The 22,704-nt window shown below is 44.2% G+C and overlaps 2 protein-coding genes across 2 annotated transcripts; one reads left to right on the top strand and one right to left on the bottom strand.

Annotated features, from left to right (window-relative positions):
- Window positions 1-641: 641 nt before the first annotated feature.
- LOC310784387 (uncharacterized protein) lies at window positions 642-10,549 on the bottom strand (the record flags this gene model as incomplete). The annotated part of the gene is made up of 17 exons (XM_083645395.1): window positions 642-730; window positions 1,187-1,307; window positions 2,043-2,181; window positions 2,824-2,939; window positions 3,781-3,885; window positions 3,978-4,051; window positions 4,623-4,736; window positions 4,908-5,048; window positions 5,157-5,231; window positions 5,664-5,778; window positions 6,086-6,229; window positions 6,401-6,732; window positions 7,255-7,504; window positions 8,249-8,395; window positions 8,491-8,738; window positions 8,998-9,789; window positions 10,399-10,549. The coding sequence occupies 17 exons, from the start codon at window positions 10,547-10,549 to the stop codon at window positions 642-644; spliced, it is 3,153 nt and encodes a 1,050-aa protein (XP_083501521.1).
- Window positions 10,550-11,214: 665 nt separating this feature from the next.
- poli (polymerase (DNA directed) iota) lies at window positions 11,215-21,198 on the top strand. The gene is made up of 10 exons (XM_083644914.1): window positions 11,215-11,298; window positions 11,451-11,579; window positions 12,165-12,329; window positions 12,713-12,859; window positions 13,377-13,613; window positions 14,491-14,672; window positions 16,431-16,522; window positions 16,618-16,751; window positions 19,022-19,227; window positions 20,102-21,198. The coding sequence occupies exons 2-10, from the start codon at window positions 11,516-11,518 to the stop codon at window positions 21,035-21,037; spliced, it is 2,163 nt and encodes a 720-aa protein (XP_083501040.1). The 5' UTR covers window positions 11,215-11,298; window positions 11,451-11,515; the 3' UTR covers window positions 21,038-21,198.
- The last annotated feature ends 1,506 nt before the right edge of the window (window positions 21,199-22,704 follow it).

Genomic DNA, 22,704 nt, shown 5'->3' with positions numbered 1-22,704 from the left:
TCACTAAACTCAAATGTCTGCGCACTATGAGCATTTCAGCTGGGTGAAGACTTAATGTGCACCTATATAGACTCATGTCATAGATTTGTTTTTCTATGTTGACATTCAGTCCCCCTCCCCCCCAGTTTGCTCCAGGAATGCTTTGAATCACCTTATGCAGTAATGATTGCAATTGCCAACAGGTGCACACTTAACGGTTTCCTAATTTGCATAATTGTACATAACTGATACCAATTTGCATTAAGGAAAGGCATTCATTGGCTGGTTGAAATAAAAAGCCACACAAAAGGATTTCATCCTGTGCTTTTATTTTGAAAATGAAATGATTTCCCCACCCACATCTCAAGTTTTCCCAGCACAGTGCAAACAAAAAATACTCACAGGCATGGAAGAATAGACTGCAAAATAAAAAAATAAAAAAGAAAATTCAAGGAAAGATTATTCAGTCAAAATAGATCAAGTGATGTAATGCAAAACAAAAAAGCAGCCTTCCCATGTCCATTTCAACCACAGAGGCAGCAAGAAGCTTACCCAGGCTAGCAAGAAGCAGCTTCAAAGATATGACATATAACATATATAGGCACAGTACCTGTCTTTTTATGTATGAACAGAGAGAGCAACATTAGGTTTTATTTCAATGATCATTTTTTGAATTTTCCATCTTCTTTGACCTTCCATACCATGAGCTCCATGCAAGCAGCAGCATCTTCTGCAGTGTCATGGCCACAAACTGCGAGGGACAGTAACATATTAACACGCATACTGCTAAGTCAACACCCGACAACCAATCATCAGCACTATTCTGCCCTAAAGGGGCTAAACAGCAGCAACTAGTTTTTGTGTAAACAAAATATGAAGTCATGACTCAAGTTTAAAAATTAGAACCATAGGTGCTACAATTATCCCTTTCTGTAACAAGAATCACTTTTCTCAGGACAAGAGATAATTAAATCCCCCCTTACAGATAATGCCCGTTACAGTTATTGCCCGTAACCACTCTAACCAATCTCTTGCAATTCTATAAAAGTTTAATCACATTTTCCTAATTTCCTAATGAACTTATTGCAATCTATTCCTTTATTTGGTGAGATTTCATTTCAAATGGACCTGTAATCAAAGAGTTTAAATTTCATGGACATTCAGATAACAAACACTGGTGTGGCAGCTGTAGTTATCCATGACCCACCACTCTCCTGGATGATCCTCCTCAGGTAGTCTGCGGTCAGGTTGTTGAGGGTCAGCTTGTGCGGGGGGCCCAGGTGGTGGGGGAAGACCACCGACGTGTCCACCACCGTCCCATGGAGCAACTATAAGAAAAAAGGGAGACCGCTGAAGCTCTGATCACTGGGAGCAGACTTTCATAGGTAGTCTACCTGGTAATGATCATTACAGTAGGATATGTGGGATTTTTTTCTCTTTTTTTCTTCAGGATGCACTTGGTGGCCTGATTAGCCATAATCTAAGTGGCAACCATGCCAGGGAATCCGATCACAGTTATATTCACATGAAAACAATCAAGCCTAATGTGAGCACTACCTGCTGCGGTTTTCTCATGATTTATTATAAATGCAAGAAGACAAAATTATTTTGGATGCGAGCAGTCCCAACGAATGTTAAAATGTGTGAATGCTTTTGAATGAGGTTTTAGCAACAAACTGTCATGCCATTCTTCCAATATGACCTGAACACAGCATTAGACTGATTAAATGTGAAATTTGAGAACTAGTGATGAGAAAGACTAAAGTTAAAAAGTAGAACCCGCACCCCGAAGTATGATTTAACTCTATTGAACGACCGAGTTAAATCATATTTGTGTATGTGGGTTCTACTTTTTACTAACGTTCAGCTCTTAACCCGGCACCCACTGTCGATGTAAATATAGTTAACTCTTAGATGTTCAAGTATGTCATGTTACACCGATGGTGTGGGGACCAAACACATGACCCGAGCTGGACAAAACTAAAGTGATTGGATGTCACCTTTAGGGCACAGAGGTTTGAATTCGATGCCACCTTCAGGGCAGAGGTTTGATTGGATGTCACCTTCAGGGCAGAGAGGTTCGTTTCCAGGCCGTGTCCGATCAGAACTGTGTCAGCGCTCATGAAGCTCAGCAAGGTCTGCTGGACCTCACTGATGGAGGTGCTGGTTCCCCTCACATCCTCCTCACCGATGCCTGAAAACCTAGATAGGTAAATATTATAATGTAGGTAATATATGCAGATGAACAGCCTTTATCTTGTCTTCATGTTTTCCTGCGCTGAGAGCTTTGCAGTTTATTCCAGGCACCTCCATGTTAGAATGTCCGGAATGACGCAAACCGTGTCATTCTGGACACGGAAGTGAACAGCTGTTCTGCTCGAGGGCGACTGATCCAACTACAGATCTTTTCTTTTTTCTGTATGTGCACATCCACTGAGAATTACATCAGAGCCTTAATTACCCATACCAGCTGGCAGGGGCGGACTTTCTGCAAGCAGACGAGTGTGTATTTCTTGATGGAGAAAACTTATACACAAGGTAAACAATGTCCATCTGCATAATTGCTGAGATTATGATACAATGCGGGCTTAAAACAGGTAAAGCCAGACACTTCAGTCTATTTTAGACATCCCTTCCCCCCATCCTTGAATAGGAACAGTGCAAAACGAGAATATAAATGCCGTTCGTGTACGACAATACATTAAGTAGTCCCCCTTCATGTATTTTTCTGACATTAGTACTGCAGACAATTCTGAGTGACTTGCACTATATTATGCAAATTACTTGTATGACACTTATAAAAAGGATTTTTTTTTTAAGAGCCTAGCGTCCAGTTAAGACTACCTGGTGTTGTAGTCGATGACCTCATTACGAGGTCTGACAAAGGCGTCGTAGATCACCTGCAGACTGGAGTTGACCACTGTCACTCTGGACAGCTCCAAACCATGAGTGGTGTAGCACTACAGAGACAGAGGACACACATTGATTTCACATCATCAAGTTAGCAGAATCAAGACCAACTCAACATGAAAGTTCATAATCACTATTCTTGTATTTCAACTTCCAGCTCCATGTGATTACCGGTAATCACTACTGACATCAGTCAAGTGTGAACATGCATTGTAACTTCAAAGAAAAATAAGTGAGCCGAGTATTAATTCAACCCTGGTAGAAAAAAGGGTTCTCCGTGCACCTTCCAGCAAAACGCAGCTGGATCAGGTGCTTCTCAGGTTAAGGACAGCAAGGAGGGGCTGGAGCACACTGATAAGATTTGCAGCTTTTAACTGTGCCAACAGGTGACTAAAGTGTCAACACTATCGTCTTCATCAGAGTCAACACAATAATGTTGAAAACTTACTCGCCTGTTTGCACAATTAAAAGTTGCAAATCTACGTGCATTAATTTAACTCTGTTTGGCAAGTAGTAGAAACAACTGGAAGCACTCCATTCCAAATTGCTATTTCTACTATTGCATAATACTGATTCTCGCCGCAAAGAGCGAACGTGAAGAAGCAGGAAGCATAATGTGTTGTTCGCTCGTAAACTTTTTGATCTCATGGCAAATAAAACTTTGCAAGTTGCAAGTTGAGGAACCTGCTTTGCCAAAATCACTGAGATTTAGAAAAATGGCAAACCCCTGCTAATATTGCGGAGATTGGTTGAATTTGCAGTAATTATTGCGATCACAAAATCGCCATTTCCTGGAGGGACTGATCAACTAAAGACGGAGCAGTTTTCTTGCGGCTTGGAGTTCGACATGAGAAATATTTTAAAGCAGTTCCTAGAGGAGGGTGACATCACCATTTCACAGTCCACAGAGTAGACCCCCGGACAGCTCACGTCTGAAGCCGGTCTGGGAAGGGTGGACAGGAACCCGTCCAGACTGACGGCATCATGGACATGCAGCTGGGGAAGAGAGAAACGCATGAAACCAGTCCATTTTCGAGCCCATGAGAACATTTACTGATGGGAATATCTCGCTCTGTTCTTGCTTCTACCTTGAAGACTTGGCATCCAGGTGTGCCCATGACGCGCTCGCAGCAGCTGTAGCGGGTTTCCACCCCTCCTGGGACTGCAACAGTGTGAAAACAGGCACAATGCTTAAAAAAAAAAAAAAAGTACAGTGAAACGACTCATTTCTCAATTTCATGGTCATTTAACAATGAGAAATGAAATAAAGTCCGCTGATGAGCTACTTCCTTCTTCATAATTCAACAATGGACCCGTTATGTTAAGTCGTCCAAATTATTGTAACCATCAGACTTTGCAAAACTCTCCCCTCTGGTCAATTATCAGATTTAGAAATCCGAAACCATGTCCCGTCAGCCACAGCTGAAAAGAAGGCGGAGAGGGGGACTTGCACTCCTTCAGAATGAGTCTCTTGTCACCTACAGGTTTTAATGAATGCCATCCACTGGAGCATTCATTAAACTTAGGTGCCATCATTTACACTAGGAACTTAGTAGCCTGGGTAAACCCAGCGCCCAGTGACTGAGAACTCAGAGCAGGTCACGTGGGGGCTGGGTTTACCCAGGCTAGGAACTTAGTAGATTGGAATTCTAAAAAGTGCTCGATTCTGTTGCCAACCCCCCAAAAAGAGTATTTTGTACATCTAAAAATGCATCAAACTATAGTATACAGACCCTTTTTCTCAACTCCTTTCCCATAGTGGTAGGTACACTCCTCCTTGCGAGTGTGTTTGCCTATTTGGCTCACAGAGTATGTCGCTCCACATCGACAGCAGATCCTCTTCAGGGCTTTTACCAACAGACAGACAAGGAAACCCAATTAGTCTAAGTGCAGCATAGGTTAAGTACGCCCTCTAGTGACATGATCCGAGCATGGCATCTTTGTCAACAAATGAAGGAATAGTTTTTTTTTCTAGAGATATTTTAAATGGTTAAAAGAAAATCGTGTACTGCACTTACGGTCTGTGGTGCCTTTCTTATTATCAGCAAAAAGAGCAGCACTGTCAGCTTTCTCTGGGTGCTTAAGAGGAAAGTTACGCTCAATCAACGTTTCCTCAGTCAAAACATGCTCCTTCAAACTCTCATACAAGGCTGCATCACCTGCCAGAGTCAAGGAAAAAAAGTGCATTCACTTGATCAAAAATGATAATCTTTTTATAATACTGAATTCAACTTTTGAAGTGTGTTCGAAGGGAAACTCGTGCTCACCGTCCCCTGTAAGCTTTGTAAAGCAGAGGGGTATAGTGCCTTTAGATCTTTGGCTGCAGACTTTATTCTCATGATCTACACCAGGAGAGAAATTAAGAGCGTAAATGAAGAACGTTCAGCGACGCGATCGTCACATTTGACATAAGTCACAAACGTTTGATGTAGAACAGCGCAGCTTTCCTTGCATTTTTTCAACCATAGTTAAAGGTTAGAGAAGCGAGCTTGTGACCACAAAGTCATAGGTTCAATCCCTGCCGGGACCAGCAGGATAAATCTGGGTGGGCAAAATGAAAAGGCAGTGCTTGCCCCTCCCTCTCATTACCACCACTGAGGTGCCCTTGAGCAAGGCCCTTAACCCCAAACCACTCCAGTGGCACTGCTCAGTGGTCAGCAGATCAGGCTGTGGTTGTACTAGTCAGCTTCCAGGTGTGAATGTGAACAAGGGGCAAAAAAGAAAAGTGAGACTCCCCGTATAAAAGGTTTAAAAAAAAGAAAGAAAAGAGTCACCTTTGGCAGCAACAGCGCTTTGGTTCTTCAGTCTCTTCATTGCGTTCACTGCAACACTGAGATATTTGAGTTTGTTGACACTGCGGTTATACACAGTCCTCTCCTCAGCGAGGGCCTATTGACAATAACAGTGGGGAAAAAGAAATCTGAATACCCAGTGCCTTGTTCATCAGTGAGGGCAAGGATGAGGTTTGATGGCTTTAGCCAATGAAGATGAAAGTAGAGCGCGCACATCCACCCAGTAGGCAGGTGCCGGACAAATAAATGATCAACTACAATAAAGAAATAAAGTCGGCACACTGAAGTGTCAAGCTCCCGGTCAGTTTATGGACATTTCGATCACAAGGATCTTCATCATTCTGATCTTCATCATTCTGATGAAGATCCTTGTGATCGAAATTCTTGATGGCTTTAGCTCCCACCTTTTCAAAAGCGTCTTTAACCGTGGGCGACGTTTTGAGGAACTCCTCCGTGAACATGTTGACGTAGCGCTGTCGGACATCATGGGGCACTTTGTCTTTGGCTCCCTCAGAGCGCTGCTGCTTTTTACGCTTAGTGGACACGGGCTAAAAAATAATAATAAAGGGCAGAAATGAATCATTTACTTGCTAAATTCACTACTGAACACTGATTCACTGCAACATGTCAATGACCAATTCTAACCCAGATCAGAAGGTTAGTCTACTCTAAGGTCTAGTTCAAGTACAAATTCCCCTATCTTGTTGCTTGCTTCTTACCTTTGCAGGAACATTGATGGCAGCTTGTGGAGCAGAGGAGGTGGCTGGACTCGCATGTGCCGACGCAAACATAGAAGACGAGGTCAAAGAGGATCTTCGCCCCGGAGCGGGAATGTGTAGAGGAACGGGGAGAGGAAGGGTTTGGCGGTATCTGTGCAAAGGGGCAACAGCGACGGGATGGTACGTGTGTATCGGGATGACTGGGCTCGTCTGCACCGGAATGAGCGGGGTCAGGACTGAAGTCATGGGGCTGGTGATGGAGGTGATGGGCAGAGGGTAGCCCTCTGGCAGGATCAAGTGCAAGTTGTTGCCCACGTCGATATATTTATAACCTGGGGGGGACAATATATATATATATATATATACACACACATACATATACAGTATATATATATAACCTGGGGGGGGGACAAAATTAAATTCTAGCACATTTAATTCTAACGTGTTTATGCACAACTACCAAAATACAGCATGGCTACAAATTGTTAGAACAATTTGCTCCAAGAGAGAAATGTTGTGTGGACCCGCAGAGTATAAAAAGGCAGGACAGGTGCTTACAGGTACTTACAGGTACTTAATAGGCACTACTGAAATTTGTTGCTGGTAAATTAACAAAAATCGTAAAAACAGACAAAAAAAGGCACTCGATATGCAAAACTAATGATACAAAAGTATTCAATTAACTTAAATTAATAAATACCTTTAAAGTACTTATTTTACTACTGCCCACACACTTGGATAATATGAATATTTTGGTGGCGTAAAATTTCCTGTATGGCATACAATGATTTTAAACAATTGCCCTATTTAATCCCATATCAATCTCCCTTTCGCATCACCCAACCATTACTTACCGTTTGGTATGATGACAGGCTTAATTGCTGCGGGTTGAGAAGGTGGAAGAGGAGCAGTCCTGATCTCTGCCTTCCTCTGAGGCACGGGGGAGATGAAGGCCTGGCCTCCCTTCACGGAAGCCATCAGCATGGAGGCCCTCTGCTGCCCCTGCAGGATCCTGGCGGTAATGGAGAGCTGGGAGGCCGGGCCCGGCGCCACTGGCCCCCGCAGGGGAACCAGTATCTGGGGCTGAATTTGGCTCTTGGCCACCTAAACGAGGGCAGTCCATGAAAAAATGTCACTATCTTGTGTGTCTGTGTCGATTTATTTCAGTCAGTCACTCAGGTAGGAAGATGTAATAAAAGGAACAAAATCCACTGGACTTAGTAGGCTATGAAGAGCTGAAGAGGTTTCGCCACTCATCCAAGAAGCTCCATCAGTTCTACTTAGCGATGGGAAATTTCCCGGAGGAGGGATGAAATGTCATTCATTTAAAAAGTCCTGTGGATTTTTTTTTTTTTTTTTGGAACTCAGTATCTCAGTTAAAAGTCTGAATGTATGGTCGGAAATGTGAAATTCAGATGATCCATCTAGTACCTCGGGATGTTTGGCTTGATGAGCCACCCTCTTCTGTCCTGACAAAACTGGAGGTTTGACATGAAGCTCTGGTGTTTCCACATCAGCAGATCCCACCTGAATCATAATGACCAGGGGGGAAAAAAAGGTGTTGCTCTTTATCCTGTGGTCTACAAACCCAACGAATGCTGATGGTTTTAGGCAGAACTACCAAAAATACAGCAGAATTAAACATTCAATGAAAGATCAGAGGCATAACAAAGGGGTGTATACTTGTTTTTTAACACAATAGGACCTACTGGAGATTTCTATCGGGGGGAAAATATTAATATCCAAAAGGTGTAAAAACATCTCTAAGGGAACAAAAGCAACACTCAATCATCTGGCTCTTGCACGTCTCGTCCATTTATAAGTAGCACACTACTACAGTACACTTACTGGTACGTCAGGTGGCGGCTCTGAAACTGCCCTCTCTTCCTCCTTGGCCTCCATGAAGATTCTGTAGCATTCCTCCATGGGGTCACTGTCTGACAAGTCCACATCTGAGTGTGAGCTGTCGATAACGATCACCCCCTCACTTCCTGCCTCCACAGGAAGTGGCCCGGCCATTGCAGACACTGATTGCACTAGATTAGTCAAATGTGAATGGACAGAAGTTGATGAAGCTTGTGGAGCTTGACACTGGCTGCTGCCTGAAGCTGCTTCTGCTCGCCCAGGTTGGCTTGAAGTTGCAGGTGAAGCACGGTTGACAGCGGGCATCCCTTGCATTTGTCCTGGCGTTTGGCTCGAGGTTTTCTGACCATATGGAGGCCCCGACACACTCGGCACGGGAGACCAGTGATTGTGAAGCGCATCCTGGACGGGCTGCTCCGTTCTCTGGGCTTGGCCGGTGTGGTGATGAGACAAGAACGAGTTGGTAGCCGGATTCCTATGAGGAAACGTGGCTTTTTGTGAGACATTATGTGGCTGCATTGGCTGCATTTTCTCAGACAATTCAACAGGAGATGAACTCACTTCCTGCTTCACCAACAAATCTTCACAATGGTGATCTTCGAGGGAGTCGGACGTCCGAGGAAAACTCTCTGGTTCAAGACCGTTTTCGACTACAGGGTCGGCAGTCTCACTTTCACTCCTCAGGCCTTCCAAACATCTAGATAAGTCAAACACGCTTACATTGATTAGTTTACTTCCACATTCCTGCTTCACAGAGAAATTAGAAGGATCTGGAGTGTTTTCAGCACAATTATGATTAACTTTATTTGCTTCAGGTGGGGATTTGGCCTTGAACACCTCGGGGCTTGCAGGTCGGGGTGGTGGAGAATCAGCTGGGTTGACCTCCTTGGCTTCGTCTGTTATATCCTGGGGTTTGCTAGCAGCAGTCTCACCAGGTTTCTCAGCGCGACTTCTCTTTTTGTCCGGCGAGGGAGGAATATCTATGATGAGGACCCCTTCCTCTTTAGAGTCATCCAGTACTTCTGGAGAGGCTGATCTAGCAACCTGGGCCTCACGTAGGACCAGCTGCTTCTGGTCGCTACATACAGAGTCTCTCGCTCTTTTCACACCTTGTCCACTTTTGGCTTTCTGGTCTTTCGACGATGAGCTGTAAGACCGCAAGCTGGCAGAAAAGTTGGACAGAGGGTCATATTCCAAATCAGTCCTAGGTTTTGAATTGTCAACCACGTACTTCCTCACTAGGGAGTTACATTTACTGAAGTCTGTGTGTGAAGACGGTCTGTAATAATCTCCGTCTACAGTTTTACCTGCCGTCTCCGACTTGGAAACGGAGAACTTGGACAGAGCTTTCTGACCGCCGATCTGTACCGTTTGGTAGCGGGACAGTCTCCTTCGCTCGTTCTCCACTTCGTTCTTCGCGGCTTCTATCTCCTTGTTGATCCGCTCCAGTTGCTGGAAGCAGTCATCTTTGGTCTCAGCCTTCACTGGTGGCCCACTGGCAGCAGAGGGATAGACATGTTGGACTCCTGCTCACAGAGGGAATGCATTGGAATATTCTCATTATCAGTAATACACAGTCAAGGCTGGGTGATGATTCAAAACAAGTGTATCGTCTTTCATTGGTAATCATATTGTGATGATATGGTGATTTTGGGATAGGTCTAATTTGATAACAAGCAAATTATATTTGAAACATTATCAGAATAATTATCAGTCACTTTCTAACTGTGGGGGTAATAAAAGGTGGGGGGAAGTTAGCCTCGTTATAAGGGGGGAAAGAATATTAAAATAAAAAATTAAATTAGATTGTATTGAGGGAGACAGGAACAGAGACAAAGAGACAGACAGAGAGGGGTAGGCAGAGACAGCAGAGAATAGCTCTAGCTAGAGAGGCATGTGTAGCCTACTAGAAATCTCAGCCCAAAAAAGGTTTAGGCACCAGCGAATGTAATGTTATTCCACTTTTTTTCAACTTAACTGAAACTGAACTGGGTTAACTGAAAACACAGTGAAAATGACCTACACACAGTCACAGACCTACATTTGGTTTGATCCAGGTCCACAAGTAAAACGATTCCTTTGGCCGCGAACGCACACCTGAGGTAAATTAAATTGATGAGAAAAGCAGCACTGACCTGCAAAATCAACTACCGATGCTTTGCACGAGGCACCAAACATATCCCGCACTTCTTTGGCATGCTTGTACAAACAGTGAGGCCGCTCACAAAGTCCACGCTTCAAGAAAGGACACGCGATATCAGCAAAGAGCCCAGACCGCGGCAACATCAGCAACTATCAGCAACGCTTGGTTAATCAATTGACACGTGTGGCCGTCAGCCTGGCCTGACGTCAGTCTTTATCGCCTCTCGGGACCGCTCGGGACGCGAGGAGGAGGCAGTTTAACTCCTTCTATGTGTTTTGGAATTAATAAAAAAAAAATCTACAAGATTAATATTATTATTTCTTGTCCAACACATGTAATAGTTTCACTTTTTGCGGTGACATTTACCCCCTCCCAGTTTAATCGTTGATTATTGTGTTGCAGTAAAGCCTCCAGGCCGGCAGGTAGAGGCTGTGCGGCTGTGCACCACAAAACTGAAACAGAGACCTTTAATATATGAGACACTCCACTCCAGGCTCCGCCAACAATAAGAAATTGTACTCTTCCGGTCTCTTAAATGGGCGTGGTTATCAGCTTGTGATTGGCTGTCTGTCAATAGTATGAAGCTTCATTGGCTGACCAGTCTCCTAAGTAGGCGTGGCAATGGCGAAACTCACCTCGCTCGGTGGCACAGATACAGGAAGTGAGTTGAAATTGAAGCGTCTTGCTTTGATATCTGAAATAGTGTCCATTAATCTTGTTTTTTTTTTTTACACATGTTCCTCTGATCACCCAAACTCCATTGGCGTGTAAGAAATCCAAAAATCGAGATAACTTGTGGCGTTTGAAATGGAGAACAGCGAGGACGAAGTGGACGAGGATGAAGCTGAGTGGAAGAGAAGCTTCACTCCTGCCCCTGTTGCTGCGGCTGCTGGTAAACCGTCATTATGGAAAGCCTGGGACACCCATATAGCAGTATCTATTTAGAGAGTTTTAGTTTGACAAACAGAAGAAAGCATTTGCCTGACAGCTGTCATGGCAATGCATTACTGAGTACTAATTGTTACTAATAATTCTCTGTTTCAGGGCCCAGCAGCTTCAGTAAGATACCACCACCAACACCTGCACACAGAGTCATCCTACATTTTGACATGGACTGCTTCTATGCCCAGGTGGAAATGATCAGAAACCCCAAACTGAGGAATGTCCCTTTAGGTGAACTGAATACTTAATCTATTCCTCTAGAATACACTATAGAAGCACATTGAGGACATATATTTATATGTTTTATTTATACCACTCATCATGGTAACAAATTCATTGTTTTCTGGATATTACGCGTTATTTACGTTAAATGTCTCTAGTATAGATGATACCAAAGTAATGGGCATAGATTAAGGTCGTTATCTCGAGAAAACAAGAGTAAATTAAAAGATTTCCAACCCTGGTGCATCCAGGTGCATCACATTATGATGATGTGAAAGTCAAGTGCCAGTCCTTTGATTAAAGAAAAATGTGATGTCAATGTAGTCCTACAGTAGTACTCTGACATTGCACCACAGAATGATCATAGCCAATGTTTACAAAAAATAAATTTAAATGCAAATTATCTCATTATCTCGAGAAAATATGACATAAAGAACTCAATATCTCGAGAAAACAATGAAAAATACACACAAGATCTGCACAAGAGGTAGTTATCAGATCTAATGTACTGGTAGAAAAAAGTTGGTCCTCAAATGTGTTTGTGGTAAAGCAGAGACTTTTTATGGCACAGTGACTTTTGCAATCCACACACAGGTGTTCAGCAGAAGTATATCATAGTCACCTGCAACTATGTGGCAAGAGACCTGGGCATCACAAAGATGATGTCTGTGACTGATGCCAAGGAGAAATGTCCTCAGCTGGTGCTCGTTAAAGGAGAGGACCTGACTCACTACAGGGAAATGTCCTACAAAGTCACAGGTACTGTAGTATCTCTACTGTCTGTCATCACAGTAATCAACACAAACAAAACATTACAGGGAAAATACACCCTCATTTTCATCCCATTGAACCAAATGGGAGGCTAATGTTAGGTTGTGATGTCAAACGAAACTGAACTTTTCAAATAATATTCCCACCATACCTCATTTTAGTCAGAGTTTTTAAATATAATTTGCTTTGACAGCAGAATTGCGTATCACAATATCCTAAAATCACCATATCTCAAAATCACCATATCATCACCATATGATTCCACCTAAAGACGATGAATGATATTATAATATTGAATCATCGTCCAGCTCTGCTACTAACTACAGTATCTATGTCTCACCTCGCCTCATCTTGTCTTGTCCCTCATGCAGAGCTGCTGATGTCCTGCTGTCCATCAGTGGAGAGGCTTGGATTTGACGAGAACTTTGTGGACGTCACAGAGATGGTAGAGAGAAGGCTGACACACACACCACAGTCTGACGGCTGTTCGTTTGAAGGCCACGTCTACAACCATGTCAGTAAGTCACCTCGGTGCCCAGAGACAGAGTGCTCATAGAAACCAGGAAATGCGTTGTGAAACGAGCCGAGTGGCTAAAACGATCAAAGATTTGCATAGGGCTCTCAGTTTCCAGCTGCATAGAAGGTTCATGGCAGGTTTTTTTTGGTAATAATGAGTGTTGATGTGTTGTTTTTGCTCTCTATAGCTGTCTATATGTTCTCTGAGGGGAGGCTCACTCTGCCACACTTTGAAAACCCCTGGTCTATAAGTTAACAATTATGGATAGTTTGAACAGCCAGGCCCAGAGCCATATCAGCTATAGGAGTGGACAAACTACACTCTAATCAACTCTTGTCAACTCCCAATAACTGAAAATATCAACACTCATTATCGCTGGAAAATTGGTGAAAAAGGTGCATTTTCTATGCAGCGAGTATTTCGCTGTGTTGGACTCTAATCTTTTGAAGAATGCCAAGTATATTCTCGAAGATATTGTCAAGTGTTCAGATCGGTTCTGTGGCGCTTGGTCTGTTCAGGTGCAGATACTGAAGCCAGCGATCACCCGCGGCTGGCTGTAGGTTCACACATCGCAGCAGAGCTGAGAGCCGCCATCAGCAGCAAACTGGGCCTGACGGGCTGTGCCGGCATCGCCACCAACAAGCTGCTGGCCAAACTGGTGTCGGGCTCCTTCAAACCCAACCAGCAGACCAGCTTGCTGCCGGAGGACGTCGGCGACATCATGGGCCGGCTGAGCGGGCTACGCAAAGTGCCAGGTACAGAAGTTAGCTATTGATCCTGTCCTAAAAACTACTGTTGGTGGCTTTGACTCAGGTTTAGGGTGCTTTCTCACTGGCGCCCCGGTACCGTTCGCGAGCGCACTTGTCCCCATGCAAATTGACCCCAGTTTCGGAAACATTTGACGATTGTGAACGTTGCGTACTGTTCCGTTCTGTTCCGCGCCCGGGCGCGCAACAGGGAACGCTGACAGGATCCACTTGAATAGGTGGTCTGGGGAGCGCTTTGGCGTGCCCGGGCACGGAACACTTGCGAGTGTGCAAGCCAACCGTTACAAAGCTAACCCTAACCCAAACAGGCGACGATAAACTCCGGGCATAGTTGATGATGCAAGTGCACCCTGTTCCGTTTCCGAGCGCGGAAGAAATGCTGTAATGTGAAAGCTGACCAGCGGGGGAGAGGGGCGGGGGGGGGCAATCGTTCCCGAGTGCGGAACAGAACGGAACGAAAGCAATCGTTCCCAGTGAGAAAGCAGCCTTAGATTTACTATCACCAAAAGCTATATCCATTAATGCTGTTAAATGACTTATGTACTTAGGGTGGACTTGTATGTACCGACAATACTATAAGTCATTTTTCATGTTTCTCAGTTTCGCTATTTTACGCTCTTGCGCTTTATTTTCCTTTTGTTTTATTTGTGTTTGGGAAAGAACAAACATTATACAATAATGACATAAAAAAAAACATACCCCCGACATATATCGTCAATCATACATGTTTTTCTTTGCTCTCTTTTGGCTTTTTAGGGCAGTATTTTTTTATGTATTCATAATCATCATTATTCTGTCCCATTCTTTGTCCCATGCGGTTCATAGTAGTTATTCTTCCCTATATGGTTCCATCATGTCTTCTCAGGGGTGGGACACCAGACCAGTAAGAAGCTTCAGGCCCTGGGATTGGTCAGTGTGCAGGACCTGCAGCTCTTCCCATTGGCTGACTTGGCAACAGAGTTCGGAGACTCCAATGCTCAGCGCTTGAAGAATCTGTCTCTGGGAATCGATGACTCACCTGTCACTCCTACTGGCCTGGCACCACAGGTAGGGCAGGATCGGCCTGCAATCAAATGATCTTCTTAAAGGATAATAGTACGATTTTATTTTTTTCCTGTCACATTAATGCCCATGAAAGGTCTCTAGAGCCTGCTATGTATATTGCTGCCTTCAAGTGGGCTCGCGTTTACTGTGAATATGAGACCAGAAGTCGTGTACACCTAGTAAGTGGTCACCTCGTGATCATGCGCACTTGACTAGAAGCCACCGAGGCTAACCATTTAGCTACCACTAGCTAGCAAGCCGCTAACTAATTTAATGCAGGAGATGCAAAGGCATAATGACAGAGTAAACAAGATGAGACTGTTGAGAATATCAACATGTCCCTGACATAATTATAAAATGACTATGAAAAGCTCTATATAGCTAAAATGTCAATATATTTACTTTGTATCAACGTCTATGGCGCCCGCCATTTTGTGAAAAAGTCACAGGCACGTCACAAGTCGTGAGCTTCGGAGCTTTCAGAAAGATTCCACATACCAAGTGGTGAATACCACATGAGGGGGCCGTTCAAGTGGATTTATGTCGTATTCACGGTAAACACGAGCCCACTTGAAGGCAGCATTAGTCACAGTCAGAAGCTCCTGCTCTCTGTACTGCACTTTTCCCCGACTTTCTGGAAGACAAAAGGCTTCCATTGTTTTCACAGATTCATAAGGACAGCTGGTAGAGGCATACTGCTGCCTTGAGGCATTCCTCATTTTGTATTTCTTTATATTTTTTCATAATTCCAATGTGAAGGGGATTTTTCTTTCAACGGTACTACACTTTCTACCAGACCATACTATATTTTCTATGGGCCAAAAACGTTAATTTTGAAAGTAAAAAATCAAGCAAAAAAATCTCAGCATCTGGCAAAGTACTTGTTGATTCATTGATATTGAGCAGCAAACCCATCTGACCCCCCCCCCCCACACACACACACACACACACACACACACAGACACATACACACACACACACATACACACACACACACACACACACACACACACACACACACACACATCCCCCCCCCCACACACACACACACACACACATACACACACACACATACACCATACACACATACACACACACACACACACCCCCCCCCCCACACACACACACACACATTTTCTGGTAATTTTGTGCTGTGAGAAAGTCAGAAAATATATATATTGACCCTTTAATCCTATAATAAGAATGCAAAGTGTGTGTGTGTGTGTGTGTGTGTGTGTGTGTGTGTGTGTGTGTGTGTATGTGTGCATGCGCGCACGCAAATTGTGTTCAGCCACGGCTATGCCATTCTATGTCTGAATCTTTCAGGAAGTGTAAAGAGCACCCCTGCGGGTGACCTAACAGAGCCAGATTTTTAATCAGGTAAGTAGGGCTGACTAAATGGGCAAAAATGGCTAATAAGCGGACCAAAATGAGTGAACACAGGTTCAGCACCATGGAGAGCTCCATTCGTTAGCTACTGATGGAGCTCACCTGAGTCGAGGAGCACAGCTGAGAGTTGGAATCAGCCAGGGAAGTGAACTACGATGAAAACCCTCTGCATGCCAACTCTGTGAGCAAGGCCTGATTAAATTGCCAGTGAATGCGTATCACGATCAGAACTATAATAAGAATGCAAAGTTTCTGTGTGTGAGTGAGCTAACAATGTCTGCGCAGCCTGACACACTGCAGCCTGACACACTGCACGGACATTGCACTATCATTTTTGTTTTGTTTCTGATTCGTATGTCCTTGATATTTCAGTCTCTCAGCGACGAAGACTCTTTCAAGAAAATGTCCTCAACTAAAGAGGTTTTGCAAAAGATTGAAGAGCTGCTGAGCAGTCTGGTGGAGAGGTGGGATCATTTCACAGCCTGTTCCATCTGTCATGGCAGCCGTTAGGATGTGAGCCACTGAATCTAAAGCTGTTTTGAATCTGTCTCAACACCAGAATGCACAAGGACGGCAGGCAGCCGCAAACCCTCCGGCTCACCATCCGCAGATACTCCGCCATCAACAAGTGGCTCAGTCGGGAGAGTCGCCAGTGTCCCATCCCCAACCACATAGGGCAGAAGGTCACCTCTGGTAGGCTCGTCCACACGAGGAAGTCTATTGTAGAAATGCTGTCCTGTAGGCCCGTAGAGACACTGCGGAGCGAGTCATCATTCAGAAACCACGCCCAAAACGGGGGAAAAAACACAAACTCCCGTCCAATCCTGGCGTTCTCCTATGTCGCGTGCATGGTCGGGTGTTGCACAAAAATATCCTATATTGATTGATTGATTGATTGAGTTCTTTATTGATAATGAACAAACAATATATACATATATACATACACAGGCCCACCATTATCAAAAGGATAAAAAAACGCAATAAAGCTAACAGCTTATTTCCATTGCGGTCCTTAAGATGACTGTGATAAAATGTGCACTGTTGTGTGTATGCCTGGATGTGTGTAAGTGTATAACAGTATGAGTGCATCAAGCACTTGTCAGAGTCTGCGAGTAACGCGTGGGTGTGCCTGCCACGCAGGGGGGAGGATAATATGGGGAAGTAGGGCACAGTGAATAATCAATAAAAATAAGCATAAAATAAAATAAAAGACAATTAGTGCAATTAAAAATAAACCCAACAAATCCTAATAAAATACGTACAATAAAATATAATCAAGTAAAATAAATAAAATAAAATAAAATCTAATAAAATACAGGGTCGGTTGAGACACCGGCTCAGTTACTGGCTGGCCGACAACAGGTCGCCCCCACCTCAAACACCTTGGCTACCATTAAATCCAGCATACCTATAATGTATAATATATTATAATATTATATATCATATATATATATATATACGGAAGATGAACACTCCAACTTACTTCATTGGCAGCAACATCCACATTTTTCTTCTCGCCAATTCTCAATGACTTCCTTGTTTTCCTCGGGAGTACAAAAAAACTTTAACTGGCGATTTTTTTTACATTTGTTGTCTGCGCAGCCCCACCACACAACAGCTTTTAGCTATGTTTAATTCAAGGAAAATGACGCTGGTGTGGAAATGAACGGAGCTTTTCCCCCGTGATGGGCGTGGCCTATTTCATGCAGTGTCTCTATCCCATCCCATATCATATGTAGGCATTTTATCACAGTTCCCACTGGCTCTGAAAAACCTTTGAAAGTGTGTGAATCTTTGGAAGATGAACGGATGCCCCCCCCCCCCCCCCCTCCCTTTTTTTTTAAGACTAACGAAACCCCACCAGGCCTGACATCTACCAGGTGATGTCACCACCTGTTGTACTCAAGGTGACCTGGTACCAAAGATCAGCCATAGAGAACCGCAGGAACGAGTCCTAAGACCCGGATTTTAGCATTTCTATGTCCCTCGTCTCAAAGTCAATGGGATTTTTCTATTGGGATTTTGGGTTAAATGCCTGAAAATACTGTAAGGTCTGTGTGGTTATGAAACGTTTATGAAACTGCGAACCTTGTGTTCAGCAAGATCATCTTCACAAATGAGGACCACTTTTATGATATTTTGTGAAGCGTAAATGCAAATTTTAAAGATCACGATTTACAGAAAATACTACAAATTGCTTCTTTGTTGGCCTACAGTAGGCTACAAAAATAATGTCATCCCTGCGGTACTCTAGAACAATAGCTACAGTATTTCAGTAGCATGCTTAGTTTTGACCATTAGAGGTCAGGCTTTACACAGTTTTGGGTTTGGGAGTTAGTGTTTCAAATCTTTTCTTTCCATGATTTCTTAGCTTGACAAGATGAGTAATAGATCAGTCAATAAAATGAGGCTTCCGTGGGGTCCCAATTTTGACCAATAACATGTTTGACTCTAATACGGGCCAATTTTGAGTGCTTGAAATTCACGAAAACAAGACATTGAAAGTCATTAAAAAGTTTTTGAATTTGGGGCGTTCCGGTGGCTCACCTGGTAGCATGCGTACCACAAAGGCTAGTCCTTCACAAAGACTAGTCCTTCGCAAAGACTAGTCCTTCGCAAAGACTAGTCCTTCGCAAAGACTAGTCCTTCACAAAGACTAGTCCTTCGCCATGACTAGTCCTTCACAAAGACTAGTCCTTCACAAAGACTAGTCCTTCGCGCGACCGGTTCGAATCTGACCCGTGGTCGTTTGCCGCATGTCATCTCCTCTCTCTCTCCCCACCTTTCCTGTCTGCCTACTGTCCTATCCAATACAGGCAAAAATGCCCTCCCCAAAATTTTTTAAAAAAGAAATCTTTAATTTGATCTCTGAGTGAGTGTGGGAAACCTGTTTTTTATTGTTTATTATTTTCCCCATGAATGTAGTGATGAAATTAAGTACCGTTAAATCTGTTCTCCTGTAGGCAGCAGTGATGCCCCGGTCCAGCTGCTCTCCCTGTCCATGAAGCTGTTTCACAAGATGGTGGACGGCGGCACAGCCTTCCACCTCACCCTCATCAACGTCTGCTTCACTAACCTGCAGGCCAGAGGGGCTGCAGCCAGCCGCAAGGGCGCCATTACCTCCTTCTTCACTTCTCCCAGAAAAACACAGAACGCTTCGCAGAACCAGGTACGACTTTCTAATCATAACTGACAGTCAGGTAACACTGTCCCATCAGGCTTGTCATCACCTTTCAGTTGTTTGTTTGTTTTCTTTTGAGAGTCCTTTGAATTAGGGCTGAAAGATATTGACCAACATTTTTTAATTGTGATTATTTGACAGAACACCTTACCTGATTAATTGCAGCCTCTGTGATTTGTAAATTGCAGAAGTTCATATTGAGATTTTATTGTATTCATTGTTCAGTTCTACCTTGAAGGTACATGTATAAACTTACAGTATGTTGATGTTATCTGTGAGTAATGTAGACTCAGTTCTCAGTCTCTATCCGCGAGAACTTTCTCCCAGCTTTCGTAGTTGAAACTGGGTGGAAACAATTTGAGAGTTTAAAAAAAACCTGCATTGCAGAACCAATCCAGAGTCTTTATGCAGAAGGGGGCGGTGACATGCAGACATCCTGTGCTTGTGAACAAATAAAACGGAATCAAATAATGTAACATTGCTCGGGACGTTGCTGCGGAGGATAACGGGGGGAGAGAGCGTAATTTCCGATAACTTGACAAAGATGCAAAGTTTTGTTATCGGCCATTTTCACTGCCGTTCAAACTACTATTTTTGATTTCAAGATGGGCATTCCTTGCCGATTGGTAGGCGGAGATATCCAATTGTCTGGGAGCCGGGACTCGTAATGTGTTGGAATTTGCTTAGAATGTCATCCGTTCATCCTCTGCTGCTATGCTACATGTGATGAGTACTGAATGTCCCTCCTGATAAGCACCGATCAGCCTGTGATTGAAGGTTTGAAGCCCTCTGGAAATCAAAGTTAATTAAAATTAAAATTCTGGGAATCATGTTGTGCTCCTCTCCCTTTTTTCTCCAATAGGACAATTTCTCTCCAGGTGGGATTAGCACAGAGGGTACGAGTGCTCAGGATACTTTACAAATGACCATACCTGCTGAAAGCTCTCCCAGAGTGAAGAGAGCGCTACACGGAGTACCCTCAAAGCAGAGCACTGCCATCTCTGTAGCAGCCCCACAGCCTCAGAAGGCTCAAAGACACAGTCTCAAAGACAGAAAAGAGACTGGTCCCCCCGCACACACTGACTCACACAGTCTCAAAGATAGAGAAGACACTGGTCCCCCCACACACACTGACTCACACAGTCTCAAAGACAGAAAAGAGACTGGTCCCCCCACACACACCGAGTCACACAGTCTCAAAGACAGAAAAGAGACTGGTCCCCCCACACACACTGACTCACACAGTCTCAAAGACAGAAAAGAGACTGGTCACCCCACACACACCGAGTCACACAGTCTCAAAGACAGAGAAGACACTGGTCCCCCCACACACACCGAGTCACACAGTCTCAAAGACAGCAAAGAGACTGTAAGCGACTTGGATTCATCTGACAAAATGATCACCGTGAATCAGCAGTGGCCTCCGGGCCCGAGAGCAGCACCAGGAGAAACCGTCATGGAGGGAGGGAGGCCGCCGTCTGCCCGGTCTTCTGACTGTCGCTTCCCGGTAGACGTGGACCCTGAGGTGTTCTCCCAGCTCCCCCCGGACGTCCAGAGGGAGTTGATGTCTGAATGGGAGCAACGGAAGCCAGTTTTGAAGACTCCCTCCTCCATGAAGACTCCCTCCTCCATGAAGACGCCCTCCTCCATGAAGACGCCCTCCTCTATGAAGACCCCCTCCTCTATGAAGACCCCCTCCTCTAGGAAACCGGGGAGGAGCTCAGTGACCAAAGGCAGAAAGGCTGCAGCAAAGGGCAGTCAGGCAAACAGCTTGCTCAAGTATTTCAAACCCAATTAGCGTAGCCCATTGTGAACTGGATTCCACCAAAGACAGTTGAAGATGATGCTAAATGCGGACAAACACATATTTTGACATCATATTTTTGTTTCGGAGATTCTACATTTCTCTCATATGGTGTGAACTGTACATACAGTATGTAAATATGCAGATTAGTTACCTTTTTGGAAATAAAACTCAGTTCCTTTTATGAAACTGAATATTAAATTAAAAACACTGGCAAGTCGCTTGGTTTTGCACGCGCATTAAACACTGTGGAGTCCCTCCTCCCCCAAAATCAAGTCTCTCTTTGCCCTCATTATGTCATCGCTTATTATAAAGCTAATTGCGGCTGTTCTACAGTTGCACAGTGCACCAGGCATATTAATGGCAATATTTTGCAAAGCATTGATAGTTTATAGATCGAGGTTCACTCTGTTTGTCTTGTTGTGCACCCTTGTTTCAGGCAGACGGATTACTTCCCTGAGCCTCTGGAAGTGGGGCCAGTTCCCCCGGTTGGACGATCTCCACTGAAATCCACAGAGGCACACAGAGCCTCTTTCCTCATGAGAAATACCAGAAAACACAAGGTCTGTGAACACAGAGCCCTGCTTGGTCTGTGAACACAGAGCCCTGCTTGGTTTGCGTTAACCTGAAACTCCTCCCTGGAATCACATGTGAGAGGGGGGAAAGGTTCACTGTAGTTCTGTCCCGTCGCATCATGATAGTGACTGTTTTATTTGACCAGAACGAGTTGAGCTCCTTCTGAATGGACGTTGGTGCTTCTTCCGGCTAGATTGGTGAGATAGTTTTTTTTTTTTTACCTTTAGTTGGCTCAAGCGAGCCGTGGGCACTGCTGTTGGCTTTCATCATTTCATCTTCAGGTTTGCTGTGATAATTCGTTTGGATACTGGGTCCACTCCAGGCCATATTTACTGGAGGGGAAACGTGATTGTGCTGCGTGATGAGTTTTGATGTCGTCTGGATTTGATTTGCCTTGTGGGATATGTTTGACAAAATAACCAAAAAGACAATTTGATACTCCTCTACAAAGATAATTTCAAACCTGTAATTTACTCGAGGAAATTGTTATATGTCAGATAAATGTCAGACAATTATAGTACCTGCTGTTAGTTAGAGGTTAGTCTCATGATGTTGTTGCCTCTGCCCTCCCTCTCCTGCTCTGCTGATTGTATAGAATCCAATACATTTAATCACGCACTTGGGAAATGACTGTAGATTTCATGGGAGGATCTTCATGTCACTGCTGTTCTAATGCAATCTGAGTTGCATGACAGTAGCTGATATCCTTTAAGGTTATTTCTGCCCACGAGGGGCTATGAATTTTTTAAACTAAATATGATTTTCCCGTGGCACCGTTAATACGCCGTCTTGCATAAGCCGCAAGTGTAACTGAAGGCATTGAGCCGAGTGGCGTCACGCAGCGTTGAGCTGGCTGGCCATAGTCAATAAAAGAAGTTCTGTCTGTGAAACGGGCCAATGTTGTGCTCCGTTAGAGAAAAGTCTCGAGAGGCATTTGACTGCTCATGTGGAAGGCGGCTCCGGTCATGTGCTGCTCTGTGATCAGCGCCGTCTTAATGAGCGGGGAGTTATGACGTCCCACTAAGCCTGTGTGTGATGGTCAGCTATGCCTCCGAACGTGGAACTATTTCACATTATTCTAGTAG

This window comes from Poromitra crassiceps, assembly GCF_964638095.1.
Source record: "Poromitra crassiceps genome assembly, chromosome: 10".
Taxonomy (NCBI): domain Eukaryota; kingdom Metazoa; phylum Chordata; class Actinopteri; order Beryciformes; family Melamphaidae; genus Poromitra; species Poromitra crassiceps.
The sequence above is the reverse complement of the archived record's forward strand: the minus strand, read 5'-3'. Positions and strand labels throughout refer to the sequence as shown.

Coding starts and splice junctions, on each gene's coding strand:
- poli (XM_083644914.1), top strand. CDS start 11,516: ATGGACTGCTTCTATGCCCAGGTGGAAATGATCAGAAACCCCAAACTG. Junction 11,580..12,164: donor ACTGAGGAATGTCCCTTTAG/GTGAACTGAATA, acceptor ATCCACACACAG/GTGTTCAGCAGAAGTATATC. Junction 16,523..16,617: donor CTGAGCAGTCTGGTGGAGAG/GTGGGATCATTT, acceptor TCTCAACACCAG/AATGCACAAGGACGGCAGGC.